Source organism: Ranitomeya variabilis, chromosome 7 (genome assembly GCF_051348905.1).
Source record: "Ranitomeya variabilis isolate aRanVar5 chromosome 7, aRanVar5.hap1, whole genome shotgun sequence".
In the NCBI taxonomy this organism is placed as follows: domain Eukaryota; kingdom Metazoa; phylum Chordata; class Amphibia; order Anura; family Dendrobatidae; genus Ranitomeya; species Ranitomeya variabilis.
The window spans coordinates 54002491-54028486 of record NC_135238.1 but is presented as its reverse complement, the minus strand read 5'-3'; the positions used below and the strand labels follow the sequence as shown (position 1 = coordinate 54028486).

At 40.0% G+C, this 25996-nt stretch overlaps 1 protein-coding gene across 1 annotated transcript in view; it reads left to right on the top strand.

Moving 5' to 3' along the window:
- XYLT1 (xylosyltransferase 1) overlaps positions 1-25996 on the top strand; it is a 309757-nt gene that overhangs the window by 216713 nt on the left and 67048 nt on the right. Inside the window, exon 5 of the mRNA XM_077275109.1 lies at positions 12519-12599. Within this exon, the coding sequence (XP_077131224.1) occupies positions 12519-12599 (81 nt within the window). The remainder of the gene's footprint in view (positions 1-12518; positions 12600-25996) is intronic.

The window sequence follows — 25996 nt, the reverse complement described above, 5'->3', positions numbered from 1 at the left end:
TATAAAGAAAATCTGGGGTAAGAATTGGTACAATCAGCAGTTGCTTCTGTCAAAAGAGAAGAGGCTTGAACATTTTTGGAAATGTAGCTACAGGTTTTGGGGCCTTATGTAAAAAAGTCAAATTTTGTAGTGATGCCCCAAGAAAAATGAAATCAATATTAGCGTCTTTTCTAAGGCAGATCTGATTTTTTTTTTTAGTAAGAGAGAAAGGCATATCTGATCAAATTTATTTTTTATGTTGCTAGCGTATGGACCATCGGTCAGTGTTTCCAAGACGGTATTCCATGATGTTAAAGGGGCTCTCTAGTTGGTACATTGTTTTCTCTAGAAGGATTCCAACTAGTTAAAAATAACAATTGAAATTATATCCTCACTGTTTTCCCAGAGGTCCACATCTAGGACTTACCTAGTTCCCACTTGGTCTCATTTCCGGGTTCTGCCTGAATACAACAGAAATGGTTGGAAACAGGCTCGGACTCCCCTGGTGGGCTCCCAATCCCCCTGTATGGTCAGTACTTGGCAATAATTCACTTGAGTCACTCTGTACAGAAAAAAAGCAGCATCTCATCATTCATTTTCCAAACTGCCCAATTTATTATTACATAGAAATACAGGTAAATATGTGAACAAGGGTAGCCCAATATTTGTATGCTGGTGAAAAGTGGGCCTCCCAAAGTCAATGTTACTGGTGGGCCCTTGGCACTCCAGTCCAACACTGGTTGGAAATGTCCAACGAGTCAATCACTGGCCACCGATGTGACCAGTTTCAGACAGTAATTGGCTAAGTGGGAATTTCCAGCCATTTCAGGAATGTCAAAATCGGACTGAGAAAGAAGAGATTAGCGGAAACTGAAAAAAGACAAAATGCGAAATTGTCCCATTGATTGTAAGATGTTTCTAAGAGGAAACAAAGCAACCAAAAAATCTCCAGCTGAACATATCTGTGATCACACAGTATCACCCTTACACTTTTACTAAATCAGATCTGTCGCCAGCTTTCACAATCCAAACTGAATTCATAATTAAATGAATCTCTTAGACCTGAGTAGACTGGTGTATTTACTTTGAAAATCCATATCAGAATAGCTGTATCATTGTGATATTAAGATGAGTCCAGCTACAGAATGAAATAGATTATGAGTCAAAGTGTATTCAACTGACAGCTGCAGCTTGTACTGAGCTGTGCTAACACTCAGCAGGGAGGAGGGACATTGGGAATCTGTTAGTTAGGCAGGGATTGAGTTAAACTTTCATAACCTGGATTTTCAAAGTAAATGCAGCATTTCCATCAGGACTGAGACCTGTTTAGTAATCCGCTTTAGTAGATTAGGGGGCTAATCTTATAGTATATTTTTACTTTAACGAAGTTAATTAGTCAACAGGCTACATGACTAAGCCAAATGCTATAAAAAGAGTATGATAAACAGAGAAAAAGGTAAAAAAAAGAATTGTTTTACAGCTGCTTCTTTCCCCACATGTTTACCAGTATACAAGCAGCCCTGTCATTGTATACTGATAACAGAAGAAGCACATTAACCAACTTAAGCAGCTATCTCCAGAGAAGGCTCTGGGGGTAAATGTAGATTTAATTTCTACAATTAGCACTGGTATCAGCTGAACAGCACATGATTTATATTTTACAGTGAGAATAAAAAATGGTTTGCAAAATTAAAAATTGAAATCATAGAGCAATTAAATTCCAATAAAGGTACATGACAAGGAAAAAGACTAAGTGATGATTTTTCCTCCTATTCCATTTTCCCTATCAGAAGGTATAACATTAAAAAAAAAAATGTGAATAATTTTGCCCATGCTTACTTTTGCCTTTGCAACCACTACATTCAGGATCAATGAACCCTATGGGTCAGCAGCAGAATGAACCTGCGCACTAAGGATGTTCTTTTAACAGAGAATATGCGGGGTTCTGGTATAGACCCTCTCGATTTCTCTGGGTCACATATTATGGCTGTATGAGGCCTTTAAGAAATTTTTGGCACTAAAAGGATTCCTTTTATAGAGAGATCACATTTATGTCTGATCCATCTGGAATCAAATAAGGATTTGTTTTTGCATTTATGGCACGTTAGCTTATGATTTATAAAATTATAAAATCCTTTTCGTTTTTTAGATTAGCAGTAGGGAACAATTTTGAGATTTATCTCCTCCTCCTACCATTGAGATCCCGTTTTAGGATCTGTCATGTCACCTTTTCTTCTCCTTCTTCTGGATAGATTAGTTTGGTAGAGCATGCCATTTGGTCCACTGGAAAGTGAAAACCTGATACAGCGGGGTTTGATTGGAATCTGTCACCAAGTTTTTGCTAGTTAATCTGAGAACAGCCTAATGTAGGGGCAGGGCGCCTGATTACAAAAAATGTGTCACTTACTGGCCTGTGCGCTGTCGTTTCAATGCAATCAGTGTTTTATGAGCAGCTGGACTAGGTGTCACGTGCCAAGCAGTCTAATCTGTATAACTCCTCCTCCACTACTGATTGGGAGCTTTCTGTGTACAAGCTGCCAATCAGGGGTGTGGGCGGGGTTATACACAGCTCAGCATTCTGAGCACTGCTACATTTACAACAGAGAAAACAGGGATTTTATCAAAACTGCACCAAGCAGCCCAGCAAGTGATACATCACTGGAATCAGGGTGTCAGCCCCTACATCATGCTGCTCTCAGATTACATAGAAAAAAACCTGACATATTCCCTTTAATTGATACCATCGGGTTGGAATCAAACGGAAACTTTTTATGTGAAATTTACAGAACAGAATAGTATAGAGGAAATGCTTTCATGGACAAGACCTTAAAGGGGTTTTCCAGTTTAGCCGAATCTGTGTTGTATGGATACACAATATGGCATCTAATATCCATCCATTAGCACAGTGTGGCGCACAGATTGCATGCTTGGCATGCTCTTTTACATGCTATATGATGGCAGTATTGTCTAGTAGATGCTTAGCTTGTAAGGGGGCATATGCTGCCATGAGAAAGCTCTATACGATAGCATATGGCGTCCCTCTGGGTGCACTGTAGCTCTTTATTTTCACACTAAGGAGTTAAAATAATGATGAACATGTTCTAATTTTGCAGAAACAATCTTTTAGAAACCCTTTCATACTTAATGCGGTTCTCCAATGGCATGCAAATCTGTAGATAAGCTGTGTGAAACCATACATAAAAGGGCTAATCTTCACATCCTTTGATATATGATAACCTGTTTGATATTACTGGAATAATTGAATTTAGGAGTTATCTTAGCATTGTAATTTATATTAATTGCTTATCATAAAGCAAATGCTGAAGACCGACGTATCCTGACTTTAATGCATCACATTTACACGCTCATGAACTGTCATGGCAACGGACTGCACAATTAGGTGACATGGTGAAGGAAAAATTAGGTTTCTGCATGACAGCTACCTGCTTGGCGGTCCATTTAAGTCCCAGCATGAAGGGAATTTTTAATAGCTGCCTAGTAACGGGGCAAAAGCAGGGGTTTTAATACGTAAAGACCCCATTTTCAAAAACCCTATTAAAGTAAAGAAGTTTCACTCCACAACTCTCTTAACTACATGCATTACGCGGACGAACCATTGATGAAATAGTGATAATGCGCAATACCTCATTTAGCCTGCGGAGGCAACAGAGCAGAATTGAACACTTGCTGTAAGGATCCGTGGGGCGATCATTGGTGATCAGAGAAGTAGAACACTTCATCTTTGAGGGATGTGTTTTTTTTAAAGAAAGTGTTGAGAGCAGACAACCCTTTCGTACTGACAGTAAGGATACCCAGCTCAGTTTGGTGTCAGAAATATTATTTTTTCTCTTCTTAATGTGAATCCAAATCCAAACAAAATACATCCAATGGCCTAAAAATCAGTACGGTGGCAAATACATGAATTAGTAAGTATTAGAATCATGGTGACTCATTAGCTAGTGTTCGAATAGTGGAGTTCCAGCTTCTAATTTTATCAGGGACAAGATCTGAATTGAAGGGCTATTCTCAAGTTTGAACGTTGTTCCCTTGTCCAATGCATAGGGAATAACTTCCCGATTTCCGTGATTTCAACCAATGGGACACGCACCGATTCCGGTGAGTTCCGTGTGAATAGAGCAGTGGTTGATCATGCACACCGCTCCATTCATTCTTTTGAGAGTGCTGGACGCCAGTCGAGTGGACCGCTCAGCTATCTCCGGCCGTCCCAGTAATAATGAATGGAGTGTCAGTGCCCAAGATCAACCACCGCTCCATTCACACGAGTCTCTTCAGAGCTCCAATTTTCAGGAACGGTGCAGATCTCAGCTGTCAGACCCCCAGCAATTGGGAAGTTAGTCCCGATCCCATTGTTAGGTGATGATTTTCAAACGTGAGATAACCCTTGTATATTGCATTTCTTCTCTGGATTCTGTGTGTTTCCTGATATACTAATCGAGTCATTGGTGTCATAAGTAAATTGCTTTGTGGATTAAAGAAATTGTCAGGAACTTGTCATTATCTTTTATGTCCCTAAACCAATACTACTGGCTAATAGCTTTTACCTTTGTAAATGTTTCCCCATCTGCATTATCAGTAACTGCATTATGTGAAATAAAGAGTTCATGTTACATATACGCAATTTACTTACTAATAGTCACAGTGTTGGAAGAAATAAAGAAAGAGAGAGGAAAAAAGAAAGAAAGAGAAAAACAAAGAAAGTGGGAAAGAAAAAGGGAAAGAAAGAAAGAGAGAAAGAAAGTGGGAAAGAAAGAAAGAAAGAGAAAAAGAAAGAAAGTAGGAAAGAAAGAGGGAAAGAAAGAGAAAGCGAAAAAGAAAGAAAGAAAGAAAGAGAGAAAGAAAAAGAAAAAGAAAGGGAATGAAAGAAGGAAAAAGGGAAAGAGAGAAGGAAAGAAAAAGGGAAAGAAAGAAGGAGAGAAAGAGGGAATGATAGAGGGAAAGATAGAGAAAGAGGGAAATAAAGAGAAAGATGGAAATAAAGAATGAAGAAGGAAAGAAAAAAATAACAAAAGAAGGAAAGAAAGAAAAGAAAGAGGAAAGGAAAGAATGACAGAAAGAGGGAAAGAAAAGTGGAAGGAAAGAAAGAGAAAGAGGGAAAGAAAGAATGAAAGAAACAGGCAAAGAAAGAAGGAAAAAGGTGGAAGGAAAGAAGAAAAGAAGAAAAAGGAAAGAAAGAATGAACAAAACAAGGAAAAAAAGAAAGAGGGAAAGAAACAAGGAAAGAAAGAAGGAAAAAAGAGGGAAAGAATGAAAGAAAGAATAAAAGTCACAGTTCCCGTACCCTAAAGCTTGATTGACAACTCTGAGCCCAGCATGTCTCTTGTGACGCCTGCTCCTCCAATGTGTGGAAAAATTTGAGCTTCCTTTTATTAGTGCATCCAGACAAAAAAAATGAATGAAAGTTTTCGGTCCGACACAGGACCTTCATCAGATCATTTTAGTTTTTTGCTAGCTGCAGAGATGTCAGCCGAGCTACAGTGGGTGTTTAGCGCAGAGCTGTTCATCCTAGCGGCTCTGTGACTACCAGAAAGTAATTTGCTGGGACAAAACTGTTGTGCATTTCAGCTTTCAGCAGAATTATCAGCAATGTGAGAAAATGAATTGTTGTACTTGGAATAGTAATCAAACGTCGCCAATTTCAGCTTTAAAAGGGGGTTACGTCAACTCTACAGGCCCCTTTAACAGTTACTAAATTGCCGAGCATAAAATGTATCTACCAAGCATAAAATATTGTACAATATAAAAGTAGATGACAGCACATTTAGCAGAGTATAGGCACGTCACGCCGGAGGGTCGGTGGGATAAGATTGAGGTTCCTCACCTGGTTTCTTTTTTCAGTTACGAGTGCATTCAGTAGAATAAACTATTCGGCAAAATAGTTTTTGGTGTGATGAGCTGAACTTGCTGACATCAATGACTCTGGTGTAGTGTATTTTTTTTTATCTCACTAAATAAACCTTGGCATTTATCTGTGTCACTGTTTCTTGAGAAAGCTGCTGATGGAGGTGCTCGGCCCTGATAGCGAATGATGGCCAGGCATTTTCTATAGACATGTGTATGGTCATGTTTTCCGAGTTAACCCCATAGCATCGTTATTTCTTACGTGCAGTTTTGCCCCTGGTACAAATCGTTCAAGATGTAGGTAATCATACATGATTCAGAAAGAGGAAAGACGCGAACAGAAGATCAGTTGCACTTCCTAAATTTTAACAGTGTAAATCCTTATTATACAGAAAACGCAGAAGTCAAGATAAGGCAATTAAAAACATTTAAAGGGCGTCTGTCACCCACAAAATGCCAGTTAAACGGCCTAAACTTTTACATTGGGGACCTAGCCCCTATTTAAGTCATAATAGGCCTACATAGTTTGACTATACTAACTTCTTGGGGCAACAAGTGGCAGCTGCAGACAGTCAGGAGCTTTTGAACTAAGAGTCAGCCAGACTCGAAATGCGTCAGATATTTTTATACTCGTGCTACTATTTATCTCAGTTCACAATAAAGAATTTTTGCTTTTAATTCATTTTGCCAGACTGAAAAACCTTTTTCATTACTTTGAACAAGTAAAGGGCACTTCATGCTAGTGACTGACTGAGGTCTCCAAATCCACCCATGTATCAACTAAAGTGGCCGGCCTAAAGGTCCAGCTACTCTGCACGTCATGAATGAGCGTTCTTAGGAAAGCTCTAAAAGTGCAGTTAAAATGATCGTCATTCTCGGCAGCACATTGTTCTTTGTTAATAGGACTCATGCTGCCGAGAACAAAACCTGGTTAGGGGCATTGAATCATCTATTACAGATCGTTCAGTGCACATTTGAAGAGCAGACCGATCTGCAAACGCATAGCTGCCGGAGGGGGCCTATAAATGGACCCTAACAGCTACAGAAATATTGTAAGATAAGAAAACAAAATATAAGAAAGAGAACTGATAGATTCCATTCCCCTCGTACCAGGGAAAGGATATTCTATAGAGGTGTATATACTATAGGGGTGTATATTCTATATGGGTGTATATTCTATAGGGGTTAATATTCTATAGAGGTATATTAGGCATTTTACTTTCAAAAAGCAGATTAATGAAAAAAATGACTACCTATGATATTGAATCTCATATCTATCCATCCATCTAATCTCACATCTATTTGTCTATTAATCTGTCATATTAAACTCTCTTTCTTTCTCTTTCCATCAACTATGTCAAGGTGACCTTCCTCTAATCGGTACCTATACTATTGGAGATTGTGACTGCCTCCTTTCTGATTCTGCACTCCTCCCATCAGTGCAAGGGTGCATTTAATTACTGCTGGTTCCTACCTGTCCATTTAAATTGTAAGCTTATAGCCTGAGAGAGGCATGTTTTGATAAGTATTAGGATAGGTACCCATCATAGGAAGGTTACCTTGCTGTGGTTGATGGGCATACATGAATTGGCCAGTTTGTGTGCTAAGAACCTTCATTTTTGTAAGTACATCTATCGGCCTACCTATCTATCCATCCATTTATATAAAACTAAAATGCACTAACATGTATTATGGGAATTATTCACTATGCCATGGACATGCAGTTTGTGAGCAAATTAAAGAGCAGTGAAGTGGGTTGATGTTTAGTCTAAGGAATAAATGAAGCAAGATGTGGAGATTCAGCAAATTAGAAAAAGAGAACTTATAATGAGTGTTTGTCCTTCTTGCAACTGTCCTGGGGCTTATTAATACATATTGGTTTGGCATTTTGTGTAGGTTTCCCTTTTTTCATCATTTGCTCGAGGCATTTTGTGATTTCAAGGGATATCACTATAAACTGTTCTGCATAAACGAATATACAACTCCTAACAATAATGAGATTTTTTTTTCTCTAATCCATAAGATTTGTTAAACCAATATATCTAATTAGATTAAGTATTCAAAGTCTTGGGGATTGAGCTGAACGTCGCTCTTCTACTGGATGCATTTAGGTTAATGTATTATAAACTGTTTCATAGCCCATTAAACTGTGTCAATCACCTACAAAGAGTGAACAGGGATATTTTACAAATGTGGGTTGTCACAGACACATCCCCATGCTTCCATGTTCAAGGATCATTCTTGCATTAATTGCCCCTGTAGTCCCCGACAGGAGTTCCACTTATTACCTACAACCTTTGAGCCAAAAAGAGATTAAAGAGCTTGTCCATTGTTTTAGCATTGATGATCTATGACAGGAGACCCAGGATGACCCACTGCTGACACCAAAATGTAAAAAAGCTAGACTGCAGCTTGCCGAAATGTACGTGAATAAGCCAAAATTATCTTGGGAAAGTGTCTTTTGGACAGATGAGACCAAGATAGAGCTTTTTGGTAAAGCACATCATTCTACTGTTTACATAAAGTGGAATGAGAAAAGAACATAGTACCTACAGTCAAGTATGGTGGAAGTTCAAAAAGGTTTTGTTTGTTTTTTTTTGCTGCCTTTGGCACTGGGTGCCTTGACTGCGTATAAAGCATTATGAAATTACCAAAGGACTTTGTGTCACAACGTGGTGCTCAGTGTCAGAATGCTGGGTTTGTGTCCTAGGTCATGGATCTTCCAGCTTGGCAATGACCCCAAAAATACTTCAAGAAGTACCTAGAAATGGATGGAAACAAATTACAGGAGAGTCCTAAAGTGGCTAGCAATGAGTCCAGATCTAAATCCCATTGAAAACCAGTGCAGAGATCTTAAAATTGCTCTTGGGCGAAGGCACCTTTCAAGTATGAGAGACCTGGAGCAGTTTGCAAAAGAAGAGTGGTCCAAAATTCCAGTTGAGAGGTGTAAGAAGCTTGTTGATGGTTATAGGAAGCGATTGATTGCAGTTATTTATTACAACGGGTGTGTAACCAAATATTGAGATAATTGCCAACAATTTGGGGGTTTGTGTGAAATTATGTCCAATTTGCCTTTTTATCTCTATTTTTTGTGTTGTTCAAATACACACAAAAGAAATAAATGTGCATAATAAAATGTGTAATTGCACTAATTTTCTGGGAGAAATACTTAATTTTCTGGAACAATTTCAAGGGTGCCACCACTTTTGTCCACGACTGTATATCCTGAGCTGTATCTTATATTTCCCTTTAAATTAATTTACTGCATAGAAAGTTTATTTCCACTTTATACTTTTAGAGCAAATGAAGGAAACTCTTTCTGAATCACTCCCAAATATTCTTCTCGCTAAATTGCATCCTTGCATGTCTTGGAACGTACACTAAGAAGTTTGCCATTGAAACTATTTCATGTGGAAGGATCGTTAAGTAAATCCACTAAATGTCCATTCATCTCACTGAGATAGGGGATTAGCCAAGCGGAAAATGTGGAACTCTATGCAGTATTTTGTATAGGGAAACTTTTTCTTTTCCCTATAGCTGCCAAATGGAAGCGCAAAGCCTAACCCTGGAAGGCATTTATGTTCACTTGAGTAAACATGGAAAGAGGCCCTCACTGGTCTGAAATCATTAATTTCCGCTTTTTGTGGGCATACATCTCAGCATCCCCTCTTCCCCATGTAAGTTAATAGTTAATATGTCATTTGTTTAATCACTTGTTTATTTGTGAAGCTTGGGAACTTGCCTTCCTTTAAAGAGAACACGGAACACCGAAACCATTAAATAAGATTTTTTTTTTTTCTTATTGTTGATTCAAATGATCGTATTGAAAAAAAAAATCCACACTCGGACCAATGTTTTTCAGTGGGGCAGCATAGATGAGCATTTTTTTTTTCACCAAATTGTCTTGTGAAAAAATTGGTAGCATGCACTACATTCTAAAATCGGATGAGCCTCGCCCTTTCAAGTCTATGGGTGTGCAAAAGAAATTGGATGCCATTCAAAGCCACAGTATAGCATCCGATTTTTACGGATACATTGCAATTTTGTAACATCGGAAACTGTAAATGGTCCTGTAAGTGAATAATCGCTGCTGCTGTAAAAAAACGGATTGTGTACCAACAGCACACGGATGACAAGTGAGAAAAAACTAGTTCCATTTTTCTGGACGAAACTGAACAATTTTTTGTAACTCGTATGAATTTACCCTTTAAGTAAAGCCAAAGGAAGAATCATTTCTTTAAGAAGTACTCCCACCAAAATTGTTATCCCCTAAACATTTCTAAACATGTATTGTAGTGTAGTTGTATTAAAGGGGATATATGGGACTTTGTAAAACAAAAAAGGGCCCAAGCACTAACAGGCAGGTAGTTTCTCCCTTCCGATCTGTGGTGCTTGGCTCCATTCTTCACCGGCACAGAGCGGTCACAAACTGCTCCTGCTGGCGATTCATCTTCTCCCTGTCAACAGAGCAGCTCTTCTTCTTCCTGGCTGCTATGTCAACGGGACGTGACTGTTAATGTTATGCTGGTCGACTGCCGTCTCCCTCAGTTAGACAGAGGGGAGGCCGTCTGTCAATCAGTTGTCTTTTGCAGTTATGCCCTGTCGACAGAACAGAGTGGAAAAAAAGCTGTTGATGTGACATTATCATAAGCAGCTGAATCGCCGGCAGGAGCAGTCCTTGACCACTTTGTGCTGGCAGAGAATGGTGCTGGGCCTACCTGCCTGTTAGTGCTTAGGCACATTTCTTTTTTTACTAAATCCCAGATATTCCCTTTAAAACACTTAACGATTGCGATCTTCAACAGTTTCCAGGTTCACCCTGGTCCTCTTCTGAGTCATGTGAGTGCTCCCCTCCTTTGCTGGCCCACACAGAGAGCGGTGCTACTTTGCTCCGTAGACTAACATAGTGAAAGTGACTTCCAGTCCACATTTAAACTCCAGTGTGGTCCGACAATTCTGATGTTAAGTCACATGACCCAGAAGAAAACCAGAACAACGTTGCACACCAGGGAAGACAGCAATCAATAAGTATCTTAATACAACTACATTTCATACATGTTTAGAAAGGATTTCTGGATAAAATTCTATCTGGGAGGGCTTCTTTAAAGGGTTATACCTGACGTAGGAGTAGGAGATAACTCATTGATCGCTGGGACTCTGGAATCTGGTAGCTGTGCTCTGCAAATCCCTGTCTTTAATGAAGCGGATCTGCATATGCTTTAACTCCACTCCATTGATTGTCTATAGTACTTCTGGAGATAGTAGAGTTGTATTCAGATCCATAAAAAATGAATGCAGATCGAGCATGCGCATCTCCGCACCATTCAAAGACTGTGCTATGCAAAGCCTGGTTCACAGGTTCTAGAGCCTTATTCTTGGGATTCTGACAATAGGGAATGACTTAACTGTATTGTGACAAAGCCTCTATTAGTACTCCTCTTCTTTCAAATCTAGTCTCCTCTAAAAACAGCTTTCCTGGAGCATGAAAGTTTTGAGCGGAAATGGCAGAGTGGAGAAAGAGAAGGGACACAAGGGATTTTATTTTCTGGAAATCTACAGAGGTGGCCAGATATGTAGTGTTAGGTCATAGAAACTTCTGAATACCCATTCCATATTGCATTAGCACAATTTGCAGTTTTTGGCAAGTTTTAGACTGCATATCTGTATATTGACCCATGCTATGTGCTGTATGTCATGTCAATGAATCGAAGAAACATTTGTTTCGTCAAGTCAGCTGTTAAAAAGGTTGTCCCGTGGCATAACGTGAATCTTGTGGGGTCCATTGCAAAATCTCCAACAGTATCCTCAGCTATAACTGGTCTATAATAGAATTGTTTTTGGCATAAAGAGACCTTTTGTTCCCTGATATGATCCCTGCACCCACTGTGATCCATTTTGACATTGCTTTTTTTTAGAAAAGTTCTTCGGTGATAATCAGAACATTGAGATTCCTCTTTGTGCCTATATCGATCAACTCTGATCTTTGGGATAATCTGGCAGCAGATGTTTAATTTTCCTACAGCACTCCCACTGGAGAAATATAGTATTACACAGTTCAGTTCAGTTCCGTGCTGTTCTGGATCCTCCAGAGGAAGGCATGTGTGGCAATTCTACAGGTTTTTTATAAAAATGTTCAACATGAAAAATTCAACATTCTAATTAACCATTAATGATTTGTACTGTGGTCCTCCAAGTGTTTAGTATCGACACCTCCTTTGCTTGTTTCATACTTGTCTTTATTGCGTCCTCTCTCAGTCTATAATTCATATAACTATATCTATGTGTTATATAAATAACTCATTAGTCTTATGAACTTTTCACCATAAGCCATCATCTGAGTTCTAGCAAATTTTATCTTCATACTATTCATTCCTACATCTTGTCCTAGAGTCATCTCAGTTCATTGATTACTTTCGCTATTGTCTGTAGATAACTAACAGCAAACGTCTATGATCTTCTAAATGCTACGATAATCTTCAAGGATGGTGTTTCCAGTCTGCTCATAATGGAAGCCTAATTGCTACTGATACATTCCATAAATCATCTTTACATGAAAAAGACAAGCATTCTGTCTGTCTCGTTAAGAGTTTATTAGAACATTGTAGACCAATAAGTAGATTTTGTTCGGCTCTTGACAAGATCCATGTGGCTTATATGTCCCTTATTTAATGTTTCCACAGGACTAATGACCAACTGGTGGCATCTCTCTCAAGATATAGGGACATGAACTTCTTGAAGTCACACGGAAGAGACAATGCAAGGTAATTTTAAATCGGTCTATGTTGTAATATTTAGTTGGTACTATTTGGATGGCGAGCAGGATCTCCAAAAATCAGGTAAAGTCACAACTATAGATGGGAAAATCTGCTAATATTCGAGATCGGCAAAATATTCCGATTTGGTCAGAGCATATTAAATTTAAGGGGAAAAAAAATGTAAAAAAAACTCAAACCAAGATCTGGTAGTTTGTTCAGCTGTCTATTTTAATTCTCAAGAAAGGTCCTCTTCCTCCATCTTCACTCGAAGATGGCCTAGTCAGAAAATTCGTCACGTCAGCACCAAATACCCACCCCCGACCAGAGGCTTTGGTGCTTTTCCAGGCTTTGGCGCGTTTTTTAATGTTTTTTTGTGTGGATTTTATGTGTCCTTTGTCTACACTACATGTCCAATAAAACTGGTTTTAATCACCAAAAACGCACGGTTTATTTGCAGCATTTATGTACATACTATTTGTGGTGAAAAAACGCTGCAAAAACTGTTAAAGAAGTGACACGATGCAGATATATAAAACGCTGCAGTTTTCCAATTCATTCTGGAAAAAAACAACAAAAGCGTGCATGAGATTTATGCAGGTACTGTAAAAACAGCTTTTAATGTGGACACACAAAAAAAAATGCAACATGAGAACATAGGCTAAACATGGAGTAAGAGGATATTGTGTGACAGCATTCTGAAATGTTTTACAATTTTATCTGTACAATAATAATCCACCTCTCTCCTCCGCTTCCCCCTCTGCAAATCTCTTCACTGGCTCCCATTCCCTCAGCGTATCCAGTTCAAATTACTAATACTGACCTACAAAGCCATCCATAACCTGTCTCCTCCATATATCCCTGAACTAATCTCCCGATATCTTCCCTCACGTAATCTCCTGTCCTCCCAAGACCTCCTTCTGTCCACCACACTTATTCGCTCCTCACTCAACCGCCTCCAAGACTTCTCCCGAATATCCCCCATCCTCTGGAACTCTCTGCCCAAACACGTCCGACTATCAACCACATTCGGATCCTTCAGACGGAACCTGAAAACCCACCTCTTCAGGAAAGCCTACAGCCTGACCCCGCTGCTTCCTCACCACTACTGAAGCTACCGCCTCACCAACACCAGAGCTCCTACAATCCTCAACCTTCTGTCTCCATCCCCACCATCCTGTAGAATGTAAGCCCACAAGGGCAGGGTCCTCGCCCCTCTGTATCAGTCTGTAATTGTTAGTTTTTTACTGTAAGTGACATCTGTAATTTGTATGTAACCCCTCCTCATGTACAGCACCATGGAATCAATGGTGCTATATAAATAAATAATAATAATAATATGCAAACCCCCCCTCCCAATGTGAGCCAGAACATATGTTGGTATGAGTAAAATGCATAGGTGTGTATTCACACTGTGGACATGTAACAAACAAATACCCTGTAGTAAGTAAATAAATAGTAATAGTCCATGGAAATGACATAGGGTACTTAGTTAACATTGTTTTAAAAAACCTATAACCATCCTACCACGACAAGGTGACCCAATCGGGATGGTACCTAACTCTTGTAGTTCACCTTTCTATGTGTCAGCAGATGTAAAAATAGATAAGGGCAAAGTAGGACCTGGGTCCCTACTGCTCAGACACCTGCCCATGGAAAGCTATATTAACTACAATAAAGTGTTCATATGGAGACTTGACGCCATGACAGCATTCTCTTCATGTTTTAAGCTGATAATGAGATTTTTTTTTTAAAGGAACTCTATCAGCAGGATTTCACACCCACCCCAAAAATGTATATGCACATATAGCTCTCTCAAAGACCAGTCCAGCAATACCTTTACATGGCCAGTCCATCCCTCAGTTACTAAGAAATCAGTGTTTCAATTGATATGCAAATTAGGCTAAAGCGCTATGATAGATCTGAAGGCTCTGTCACTCCAGCTCTATTCTCTGCCCAGCACTGCCTCCTTCTGCTTGACTTACAGCCTATTCTGTGGGACTTCAGGAAATGGAGCCATCAGTCAAGCAGAAGGAGGCAGTGCTGGGCGGGGAATAGACCTGAAGTGACAGAGGCTTCAGATCTACCATAGTCCTTCAGCCTCATTTGCATATCAATTAAAATGCTGATTTCTCCATAACGGAGGAACGGGCCGACCATGTAAAGGTATTGCTTGACTTGTCTTTGAAAGAACTACATGGATATAAAAATATTTTGGGGGGTGAAATCTTGCCGACTGATTCCTTTTAATAGATTTATTCCAGTGTAGTCACATTTTTGTCTGATTTACATTTTTCACACTATTTTGCCATTTAACATTGCTCTTCTAAAAAGTGTCAGTATTTTTATACTATTCTCATAAGGGCACTTTAGATCACACTTGTAGAAATAAGACACACGTTAGAAATCGCGCTGCTCTTAAAAGAGAACATAGAGTCGCTGAAGAGCAGCTCTCTAAATATTTTAGAGCGAACGGATAAAAGGAAATAAAAAACCATAAAGGTGAAAATGGCCCTTCATCTCAGCAGGAGCAGCGTTATTTTTTGGAGACATGGGATGCATTAGTAGAAATTGCATACACGAGTTGCCGGTGGTAGACGACTTGTTCTAAGTTCTATTTCCAGGTCCCTCGTAGCTTCCCAGGTAATTAAAACCTCCATGAATTCCCACCGGGCTTCCGCATTTAGAAGGTGGAACATCTCTGATGGTAATGGTACCTGAGATAGGGAGAATTTTAGCAGGTCTATACTATATTTTTCATAGCAGTTGTAAGTTTTAAGCGCTTGCTTAAATCCGAATGGACTCCTTGGAAAAAATAAAACTGTTTCACGTTCCATGTTTATTATAATGATTGCCAGCATTGCGATGTCTTATAGGTCCCCAGTTACTTACAATATGGGTATGTTTTAATGAGAAAAAAAAACAGTAGAACAAGATGCAACCAATATAACCCAGCTGGGTAGATACAGTAAATTAGATAGCTTCATATACAGTGATTGTTCTACCAGGAATAGACAAATCTGTTAGGGCATATGACTCCAGGTCACACAAATTGTACATTCAACAGCTGGAAATGGATTGCTGAATCATTTCCGATTTGACTGTTTTTCCAGGACATGAAGCATTTAATATTCACTAAATCTTAGGAGCTACCCTGATATTAGATATATGGAAATGTATTCACACATTACCATTATATCACTGTTTTTGACTCAATTTTCACCAAATAATACTTTACAGGGGTTATCTGGGACTATTACATTTTTTCACTATGGGCCAAAGAACTAGCTGCTTGTTGTGCCCGCTTCTAATCTCTACATAGTGGTCACAGACCGCTCCTGCCGGCAATTCAGTGGCTTCCGCTGATGACACATCGAAAGAACACTGGCTTCTCATTTCTCTCTGCTGACATCATGCTGATTGACAACCGGCTCTCTACTGCCTAACTGCGGGGAGCCGGCCGTCAATCAGCATAACTTCGACAGTCGTGCCCTGTTGGCTCCAAATAAGAAGAACTGCTCTGTTGACGTGGAGCAGCTGAATCGCTGGCAGCAGTGGTCAGTGACTACTTTGAGACAGCTCCATTTAGAACAGGCAGTTAATTAGCAACTACCTTCTTGTCAGTTTTTAGGTCCATAGTAAAAAAATAAATAAAATGTTCCCGGAAAACTCCTTTAATGATCACAACCTGTGAGTGCACACTAATATTTCTATTTTAAAGTGTCATTGAAAGATGACCTGTCATCAGGTCAAAAATGGCCGTTTATTGTTCTTATTTTATTCCTGCTGCTTCGCTGACTATTTCTTTATTTTTGTTTGTTTTTTAAACTTGCCATTCAGCTCCAGACTCTTTATGCAGTGTACCCAATATGCGAACCTGATGTTCTATGCTAAGTAATTATGTAAAGTAGCATAAAGACACGCCCCACCCAGAGGATCCGGTGAGCAACACCTCCTTGGAAAAGACCGTAAAAATTATCATATTGAGCACAATAAAAAGGCCTTTATTTCTAGAACCATATGGTGGGCTTAAAAAATAAAACAAAAAATAACATACACAGGGAAGCAGTAGAAATAAAAAATTAGCAAAAAATGGCCACAACAGGTTCTCTTTAAAGAGATATTGACTAGTGATGAGCGAGTGTACTCGTTGCTCGGGTTTTCCCGAGCACGCTCGGGTGACCTCTGAGTATTTATGACTGCTCGGAGATTTAGTTTTCAGCTGAATGATTTACAGCTATTAGCCTGCTTGATTACATGTGGGGATTCCCTAGCAACCAGGCAGCCCCCACATGTACTCAGCCTGGCTAGTAGCTGTAAATCATTCAGCTGCCGCGATGAAACCTAAATCTCCGAGCTCTAAAAAATACTCGGAGGTCACCCGAGCGTGCTCTGGAAAACCCGAGCAACGAGTACACTCTCTCATCACTAATATTGACAGCATAAAATTGACTATTACGCTAATCCCTCCATGAGTGGAAAACCGATACCCCGAGTCAGATACTACTGATAGTCTAGTACAATTCCTGGTAGTCCATAGTTAGCCACCGGGCTCCCAGACTGCCATGAAGTCACCTTTCTATATTCAGAGAAACCAAGGAACTTCAGAAATCATTCAGCTGAGACGTCTAATCTGCTAATTATAATGTAATAAGGAGCAGCAATATTAGAAATTCCCTATACAGTGATGAAAGCTATAGATCCAAGCTGGGGCTCTGCTCCACCAGAAATGATGTCAGCTGATGATAAGAATATTAGTTCTGCAATCAATGCAGTTTAGATATAGCCTGTGAGTAAGACACAAGATATCAAAGGCACATTTAATTGCTGAAGCTGTGGTAACCATTACATAATCAATTACTACATGGGGAAATGATGTAAAGCATATAATTTATGAGGATGAAAATCTCATTAGCTGCGTTAAAGTAGTCTAGTGGTGACAAAGACTTGAATATAGATCCTGAAAGAGCCGACCATGTAATAGTGTTTCTGGTCACTACTGACCGTGCACATTATGACAGCTTTTGTGTCTGTTATTCTACTTTTTATGCATGCGGCCGTAGAATTGACTTGAAATGTAAGTGTAGATCTCGATAAAGTGTAACTAATTAATAGCACAGGCATGCTGAACTGTGAAGGTATGGCTTTCTATGTGTCCAGAAGCTTCATTGTGCATGTAAATGGTTCTTGACGGGTGTATGTGGAGTTGAAGGGACTGTAGACGAGAGCTATCTCCCCCAACCGGCCCATACACAGGAATGCTTAGCTCAGCCAACTATTCCTGATCATCTGGCAGTGGCTTATCTCAGATAAGAACAAATGGATTGGCCACTGAAGTTCAGCAGACTGCATCCTTCTTTTCCTCGACATCATCTGTTGGGGGGAAATCAGGAGGCCCCCTTACACATTAGACCATCAGCTGATCCCGCCGATAACTATGAGTTTGACTAACTTTAGTCTAATAGCTATTTATTAGAGATGAGCAGATCTATTCGCAAGACTCTCGTCCAGGTCAGTGATACCTAGTAGCTAGACGGGAGTCCCGTTAATCTCTTACCTCCGGACATTCTTGGTGCGGCATTTGATTTGTTAGGACTGTGTCACGTGATGGTCAAAATCCGTGTCAGGGACACCAAAGTATCAGAGAATTGCAGGCCTCCTGTCTAGTTGCCAGGTATCACTGACCTGAACACTGGACCCGAGTCATGCAAATTGATCCTCTCATCTCTTTATACCTTTGTGCTCGAGGAACTGTGTTGAGCTGACTACAGGTGGCCTTGTGTTAATTTGTGACCTCTCTATTGTGTTATGACTGCATTGAATTACCTCTCTATTTTGTATGTGTTCGGTAATATCCTGTATCCTCCAAGTTGTTGTGATGTGAATAATAGCAAAAATCAGAACAGAACCTCCTAAAAGGGTTTCGCGTAGACTACTACAATATTAATGACCTATCCTTAGGAAAGAATAATCCATAGGATAGGTAACCATTATAAAATTAGAGGGGGTCCGACACCTGACACCCCCTACCATTCAGCTTCAGCAGCATCCAGATATACCATAGTAGGTATTTCTGTACATGGCATTCATACTCGATACACAATTAATCAGGATGTTTTGAAAATGTTGTTTCCATGTTTTCATCATTTACATATCATGGACATGTCTATCCATCCTGTGATTTTTGGTGTTGCAATTTCAAGGTTGAGGAGTGAAGGAGTACGTAATTGTCCTGACAATTGGAGGCAATGGAGTGTTGTTCACCGACATATTGGTGTTCTCCTTAACAAATGGTACTAGCCGGGAGATCTGTGTGATCTACCTTGTTGGATCCTTGACAAATTGGTGGCAGCGGTGGGATCTGTGTGGTCTCCCTGGCTGTTAGCCTTGACAAATTGGTGGCTGCGGTGGGATCTGCGTAATTTCTCCATTCATTTCCTTGAACAATTTGTTAAGGAGAACAGCCGGGAGATCATGCTGATCCTACCGCTACCACCAATTTGTCAAGGAGAACAGCTGGAAGATCACGCAGATCCTACCACTGCCATCAATTTGTCAAGTAGAACAGTTGGGAAATCATGCAGATCCCACCGCTGCCAACAACTTGTCAAGGAGAACAGCCAGGAGATCACGCAGATCCTACAGCTTCCATCAATTTGTCACGGAGAACAGCCGGGAGATCATGCTGATCCTACTGCTTCCACCAATTTGTCAAGGAGAACAGGAGATCAGCAGATCCCACCGCTGCCACCAATTTGTCAAGGAGAACAGCCAGGAGATCACGCAGAGCCTACAGCTTCCATCAATTTGTCAAGGAGAACAGTTGACAATATATGACAATAAGTACAATATTTCTGTACATTATACACGGCACAACGTGAATGATTCGTATTGTTCTGTCCTCTCTATGTGAGAATTATGAAGTTATTTGTTTTACAGAGAACGTCAGGCGATTTACATAGAGTTTGTAGCCTTCTTTTTTCCTGATTAAACACCTTTTTGCTGCTTTATATTTGGAATTAGCACATTGAACTGGCCAGGATAAAAGCATCGGCTGCAATACGAAAGGGCTTCTTCCTTTTATGTAACATCTGCGTTTATTGTAAATATGTAATTATATGTAATTAAGTTTAATTATGACTGGAATGGTTCCTGAGTGTACAATATTTAATGCATTATCTGTATTTAAAAGTCAGCCTAATTAGCGCTATTTTCTTCCCCTTCCCCGCTACGTGATGTGTATCAATGTGTTCAGTAAAGAGGCAACATTTCTAACAAGTATTAAAGGGCATGCAGGGCCGGCGATGATGTGGCATTCAATTAATTAATTGTGCAATGAAAATGTACTGTATTCAACTTTGTATTATACTTGTGGGACAAAAACTGGTGTAAAATGCCTTAAAAAGTTGCAGATTTTTGCCGCAAGACAGAGTTGCGCAAAAGATTAGCGACTTTTGATGTTTTTGCGGCAGTATGAAGCAGCTCCACCAAAATGGATGGCTCTGGGGAGGAGCCGAGGCGGGACATCACTACGCCTGGCAGTAAAATCCTAAAAAAGTGTTGGCGTTTGCAGTAACATTTTTTCAATGCGCACACTACTGAAAAGATGCTCTGAATTGATTAAATGGCGTGCACTTCTAAATGAATTCGGAATAACCGACTCGAGCGGGTCAATCATTAAGATAGGCCCGTACAATTCCAAATCGGCCCCTTAGCATTTCAATTATTCAATATTTTCCAGATCTTTGCATTCAGTCCTTGAATTGATGCAATTAGGCTATGTTTACACGTTGCGTTTTTTCAGTGTTTTTTGAATGCAGTTTTTTAATGCAAATTTTCAGCTGCGTTTTACAGTACTGATGAAGTCTGTGAGATTTCAGAGAATCTCATGCACACAGCTTTTTATTTTTTGTCCTCAGTATTTTGTGCAATACCTTGGTTTTTGCAAAATGCAGCTTGTCACTTCTTTCAGCATTTTTCACCCATTGTAAACAATGGGTGGTGCAAAAAACGCTGGAAAAATGCTGCAAAAACTCAGGTATCAGTTTTTGGTGCCAAATCCTGATAAAGTAGAATCAGATTATCTTCTTATGCACTAAACTTTATCAGCAATCGATTCCAGTTTATCACCGTAAATGCTGCTGTCAATCACTGCAGTCCTACCCCTGTATGCCACTTGTCAGACCAGCTGAAAAACATGCATGCATTTTTAGTCCCTTTCCGCAGCAGAAACGTATCAAAAACGCATATAGTCTGCACCTAACTATATCAATAAAGTTTTGTCAAGGCTAAATACCAGGAAGTATAAAAAAAGCAGCTTTATTTAAAAAATGACACACCAACGAGAGACCAAAAACACAGCGTCAAAACGAGATAAAAACACGTTAAAAATTGCGCACAAAAAGGCAATGAAAAACCTTGAGTAACCTAATTTACATAACAGGTGCAGAAATTCTGCGACATCAAAAACTCACTAAACATTCACCTAAGGGTTGAGCAAAAAAGATTTGGGCTGCCTGGGTATGCCCGGTACAGAGGTAAAGACGGCACTAGTCCGGTTAACATGGAGGACTGGACTGGATGCTGGACGCAAGCAGCGCAAATCTTTTAGTCAAATAACTCAATAAATAAGTATAGAATGGTAAAAAGCAGTATAAAAAACACATTTTTGGTTAAAATAGGTGTGTTAGCTGTAAGGAGCTATCACAAACACGCATTTAAGAGAATATATAATCCACTTCTAGAGGCCCAGTCCATGGGTTATTCTGCCTATAGAATAAATAAATCAATTTTCTGCGTATTTACTTTAATTTGACAAAAATGAACCACAAACAGGTCCGATTGTTTTGCCCAACTAGCCCTAATTTATCAAAACTGTCTCACAAAGACACGGGCCTTGTAGCCCATAGTAACCAGTCACGGCGCGGCTTCCATTTTACCGAAGCCGCTTGCATTCTCCTTAGTTGCTATGGGCAACAAGGCCTAGTTCTTTGTCTTCCATTTTGATAAATAAGGGCCAAATTGTCTCAGTAATAAATGGAGTTCTAGAAATAAATGACTACATTCGTCTCCAGCAGTCACTTTGCCTCATGTGACAAATGGAATTCTTTGATTTCTCCTCAGTGCTCTCCGTGAGGTGATTAATACGGTATTATGCTTTCTAGAAACATCCTCTGCATTTGTACAGTCGTGCCACCAAGTGATATGATTGTTACATAGCGGAGCACGGAGGCCATTTGTTATAGAAGCCCCCGGATGTTTTAATAACAGCTGAGGGGTAAACGGCACTGTGTCTGCAGCACATCGCATAAAATGCAGTGTTACATTTCACACATAACAGTATGGCGGTGACACGTATTCGGTATTATAGAGTAATTAGCATCATAGCAAGTGGCTCCGCATATCCCATTTCTTTTCATGGTCCTGACTGCGGTAATGGGACATTAAGCCTGACACAGCCTCATTGCTCATTAATTATTGCTCTATTAACCCATGCCAGGCAGGCCTTGCCCGTGAGAACGTCATATTCATATTACTGGAAGCTTCTAGGGAAAAAAGTAAGACAGTTTATGAAAAATAAATCAATAGAAAAGCATGAAAGAGGGGATCTTACCACTGGTAACCAACACACTGCCAAGTCTGTACTGCAACCGATGGGCACAGGAGGTAAAACAAAATGATACTCACATCCCGGATAGTGATGAGCGAATATACTCGTTACTTGAGATTTCCTGAGCACGCTCGGGTGTCCTCCGAGTATTTTTTAGTGCTCGGATGTTTAGTTTTCATCGCCTCAGCTGAATGGTATACAGCCATTAGCCAGGCTAAGTACATGTGGGGGTTGCTAGGAAATCCCCACATGTAATCAAGCTGGCTAGTAGCTGTAAATCATCCAGCTGCGGCAAAAAAAACTAAATCTCCGAGCACTAAAAAATACTCGGAGAACACCCGAGCGTGCTCGAGATATCTCAAGTAAGGAGTATATTCGCTCATCATTAGTCCCGGACTGACACTGCGCCTCCATACTCAGCATAGTGTCCGCTATCGGTCTGGTGGGATCAACATCTGCCAGTGAACGTGTAAACGCTGCAACCGATCTGGGTGCATCACTCTTGTAATGCAGGGCTGAGTATGGTGGAGTACAGGGGATTGAGTATCAATTTTTTTTTATTCTTTTCAACCTCGTCGGACACTAATAAGGGGTTATTTAATATTATTATTATTAATAGCCCCAGGATACTCACCTTTCGATCTGACCCCGATACCACTCCTCCATACTCAGCATAGCATAGCATTCCCTATCAGTCTGCTGGGATCAACATCTGGCAGCGGCAGTGAGCGCTGCAGGTAGTAAGTGGTTACTGAGTGTTTCTTCTGCAAGGACAAAATGTAAACGCTGCAGCTGATCAGTGGCCACTTATTGGGTACATCGCTCCCCTGATGCCTGGGTGTGTATGGTGGAGCAGGGCCAGTACAGGGGGTTGACTATCAGTTTTTGTTTATTCTTTCCACCACCCAAGGCCTTTAATAAGGGCTTATCTAGTAGTGGGCAACTCCTTTTACGGTACGTAGACACCGTAGATAACTTTTGGCAAAACGACTTGCCATCTCTCTTGACTTGTGGTCCCCTAAAATGATCCCTTTCCCGCACTTTTCCTTTATATACCCCTCTTCTTTCTGACGTCAGCACGAGCACTGTGGGAAAATTTCCCACGACGCTCGCGCTGACATCACATAGGTGAAGTGAGTTCATTGGCTGTGAACTCCTAAGACCTGTCTGATGGCACCATGAACAGGAGAACTTTCTCACGCTCATCATCCAGTCTGCCATCTAGATCTAGCAGAGCTGGACTCGTCGTGGGACAAATGGATTATGATCTTCTCTGCGGAAAAGTGAGGAATATTGTTGTTTGTTTTTTTAACTCTTGCAGACAACAAGGGCGTCGGTGGAATGGGCGCGGTCATAAGTATGGTTTAATTAAGATTTATTAAAGGAGTCTGTGTCATTCTTTCAATTAAAGGACTTTTTTCTGTGTGTGTTTTTATATGATATGACTATGGGGTTAGTAATGTGGGCGCCTTTTCTGGGGCGGATAAGAGCTGATGCTTTTAGCCTGGGGGTGGGGGCAGTGCCCATGGTCCCTTCCAAACCTATTAATATCAGCCCACTGCTGTCTGCATAGACTTTGCTGGTTATTAATTACAGGAGAACCCTACATCATTTTTTTAGGGTTCCCCATTTTAATAGCCGGTTTGTAATGTTTGTAATCCATTTATTCTATCCTGTCGGCTTCTGTAGTTATTTTACAGAACATGGCTGATGAATTATCATCTTTTCTTCTATCTATCTATGTAATATATATACACACATATATATATATATATATATATATATATATATATATATATATATATATATATATATACATATATCTATATATATGTGTGTGTCACTGACATCTATATATCTACACTGTGTGCAGAATTATTAGGCAAGTTGTATTTTAGAGGATTATTTTTATTATTGATCAACAACTATGTTCTCAATCAACCCAAAAGACTCCTAAATATCAAAGCTTAATATTTTTGGAAGTTGGAGTGTTTTTTTTTTTAGATCTGGCTATCTTAGGAGGATATCTGTTTTGCAGGTAACTATTACTGTGCAGGATTATTAGGCATCTTAATAAAAACCAAATATATTCCCATCTCACTTGTTTATTTTCACCAGGTAAACCAATATAACTGCACACAATTTAGAAATAAACATGTCTGACATGCAAAAAAAAAAAAAAAAAAAAAATTAGTGACCAATATAGCCACCTTTCTTTATGACGACACTCAACAGCCTTCCATCCATAGATTCTGTCAGTTGCTTGATCTGTTTACGATCAACATTGCATGCAGCAGCCACCACAGCCTCTCAGACACTGTTCCGTGAGGTTTACTTTTTCCCTCCCTGTAGATCTCACATTTTATGAGGGACCACAGGTTCTCTATGGGGTTCAGATCAGGTGAACAAGGGGGCCATGTCATTATTTTTTCTTCTTTGAGACCTTTACTGGCCAGCCACGTTGTGGAGTAGTTGGAGGCATGTGATGGATCATTGTCCTACATGAAAATCATGTTTTTCTTGAACGATACCGACTTCTTCCTGTACCACTGCTTGAAGAAGTTGTCTTCCAGAAACTGGCGGTAGGTCTGGGAGTTGAGCTTCACTCCATCCTCAATCCGAAATGGTTCCACAAGTTCATCTTTGATGATCCCAGCCCATAGCAGTACCCCACCTCCACCTTGCTGGCCTCTCAGTCGGAGTGGAGCTCTCTGCCCTTTACTGATCCAGCCTCTGGCCCATCCATCTGGCCCATCAAGAGTCACTCTCATTTCATCAGTCCATAAAACCTTTGAAAAGTCAGTCTTAAGATATTTCTTGGCCCAGTCTTGACGTTTTATCTTATGTCTCTTGTTCAAAGGTGGTCATTTTTCAGCCTTCCTTACCTTGGCCATGTCCCTGAGTATCGCACACCTTGTGCTTTTTGTAACTCCAGTAACGTTGCAGCTCTGAAATATGGCAAAACTGGTGGCAAATGGCATCTTGGCAGCTTCACGCTTGATTTTCCTCAATTCATGGGCAGTTATTTTGCACCTTTTTTGCCCAACACGCTTTTTGCGACCCTGTTGGCTATTTGCCATGAAACGCTTGATTGTTCGGTGATCACGCTTCAAAAGTTTGGCAATTTCAAGACTGCTGCATCCCTCTGCAAGACATAATAATAATAATAATAATTTTTATTTATATAGCGCCAACATATTCCGCAGCACTTTACAATTAAGAGGGGACATGTACAGACAATAATTTCAATACTAGTTAAGACAATTTAAACAGTGACATTAGGGGTGAGGTTCCTGCTCGCAAGCTTACAATCTACAAGACATCTCACAATTTTGGACTTTTCAGAGCCCGTCAAATCTCTCTTCTGACCTGTTTTGTCAAAGGAAAGGAAGTTGCCTAATAATTAAGCACACCTTATATAGGGTTTTGATGTAATTAGACAACACCCCTCCTCATTACAGAGATGCACATCACCTGATTTACTTAATTGGTAGTTGTCTCTCAAGTCTGAACAGCTTTGAGTAGGACAACAAGTATAAAAAGTATCATGTGATCAAAATACAACTTGCCTAATAATTCGGCACACAGTGTATGTATTCTATGTGTATATACAGTATCTATTCTATTCTAACCTGTCAGTGTGATTTCACTGTATGTGGCACTTGAATTGCCAGCTTTTCACAAAGGATACCGCTGCGTAAATATCAGACAGCACTCACATGGTCTGAGTACTGTGCAATTTTTTTTCTCGCACCCATAGGCTTGCATTGGCGAGTCTCAGACGATATACTCCTAA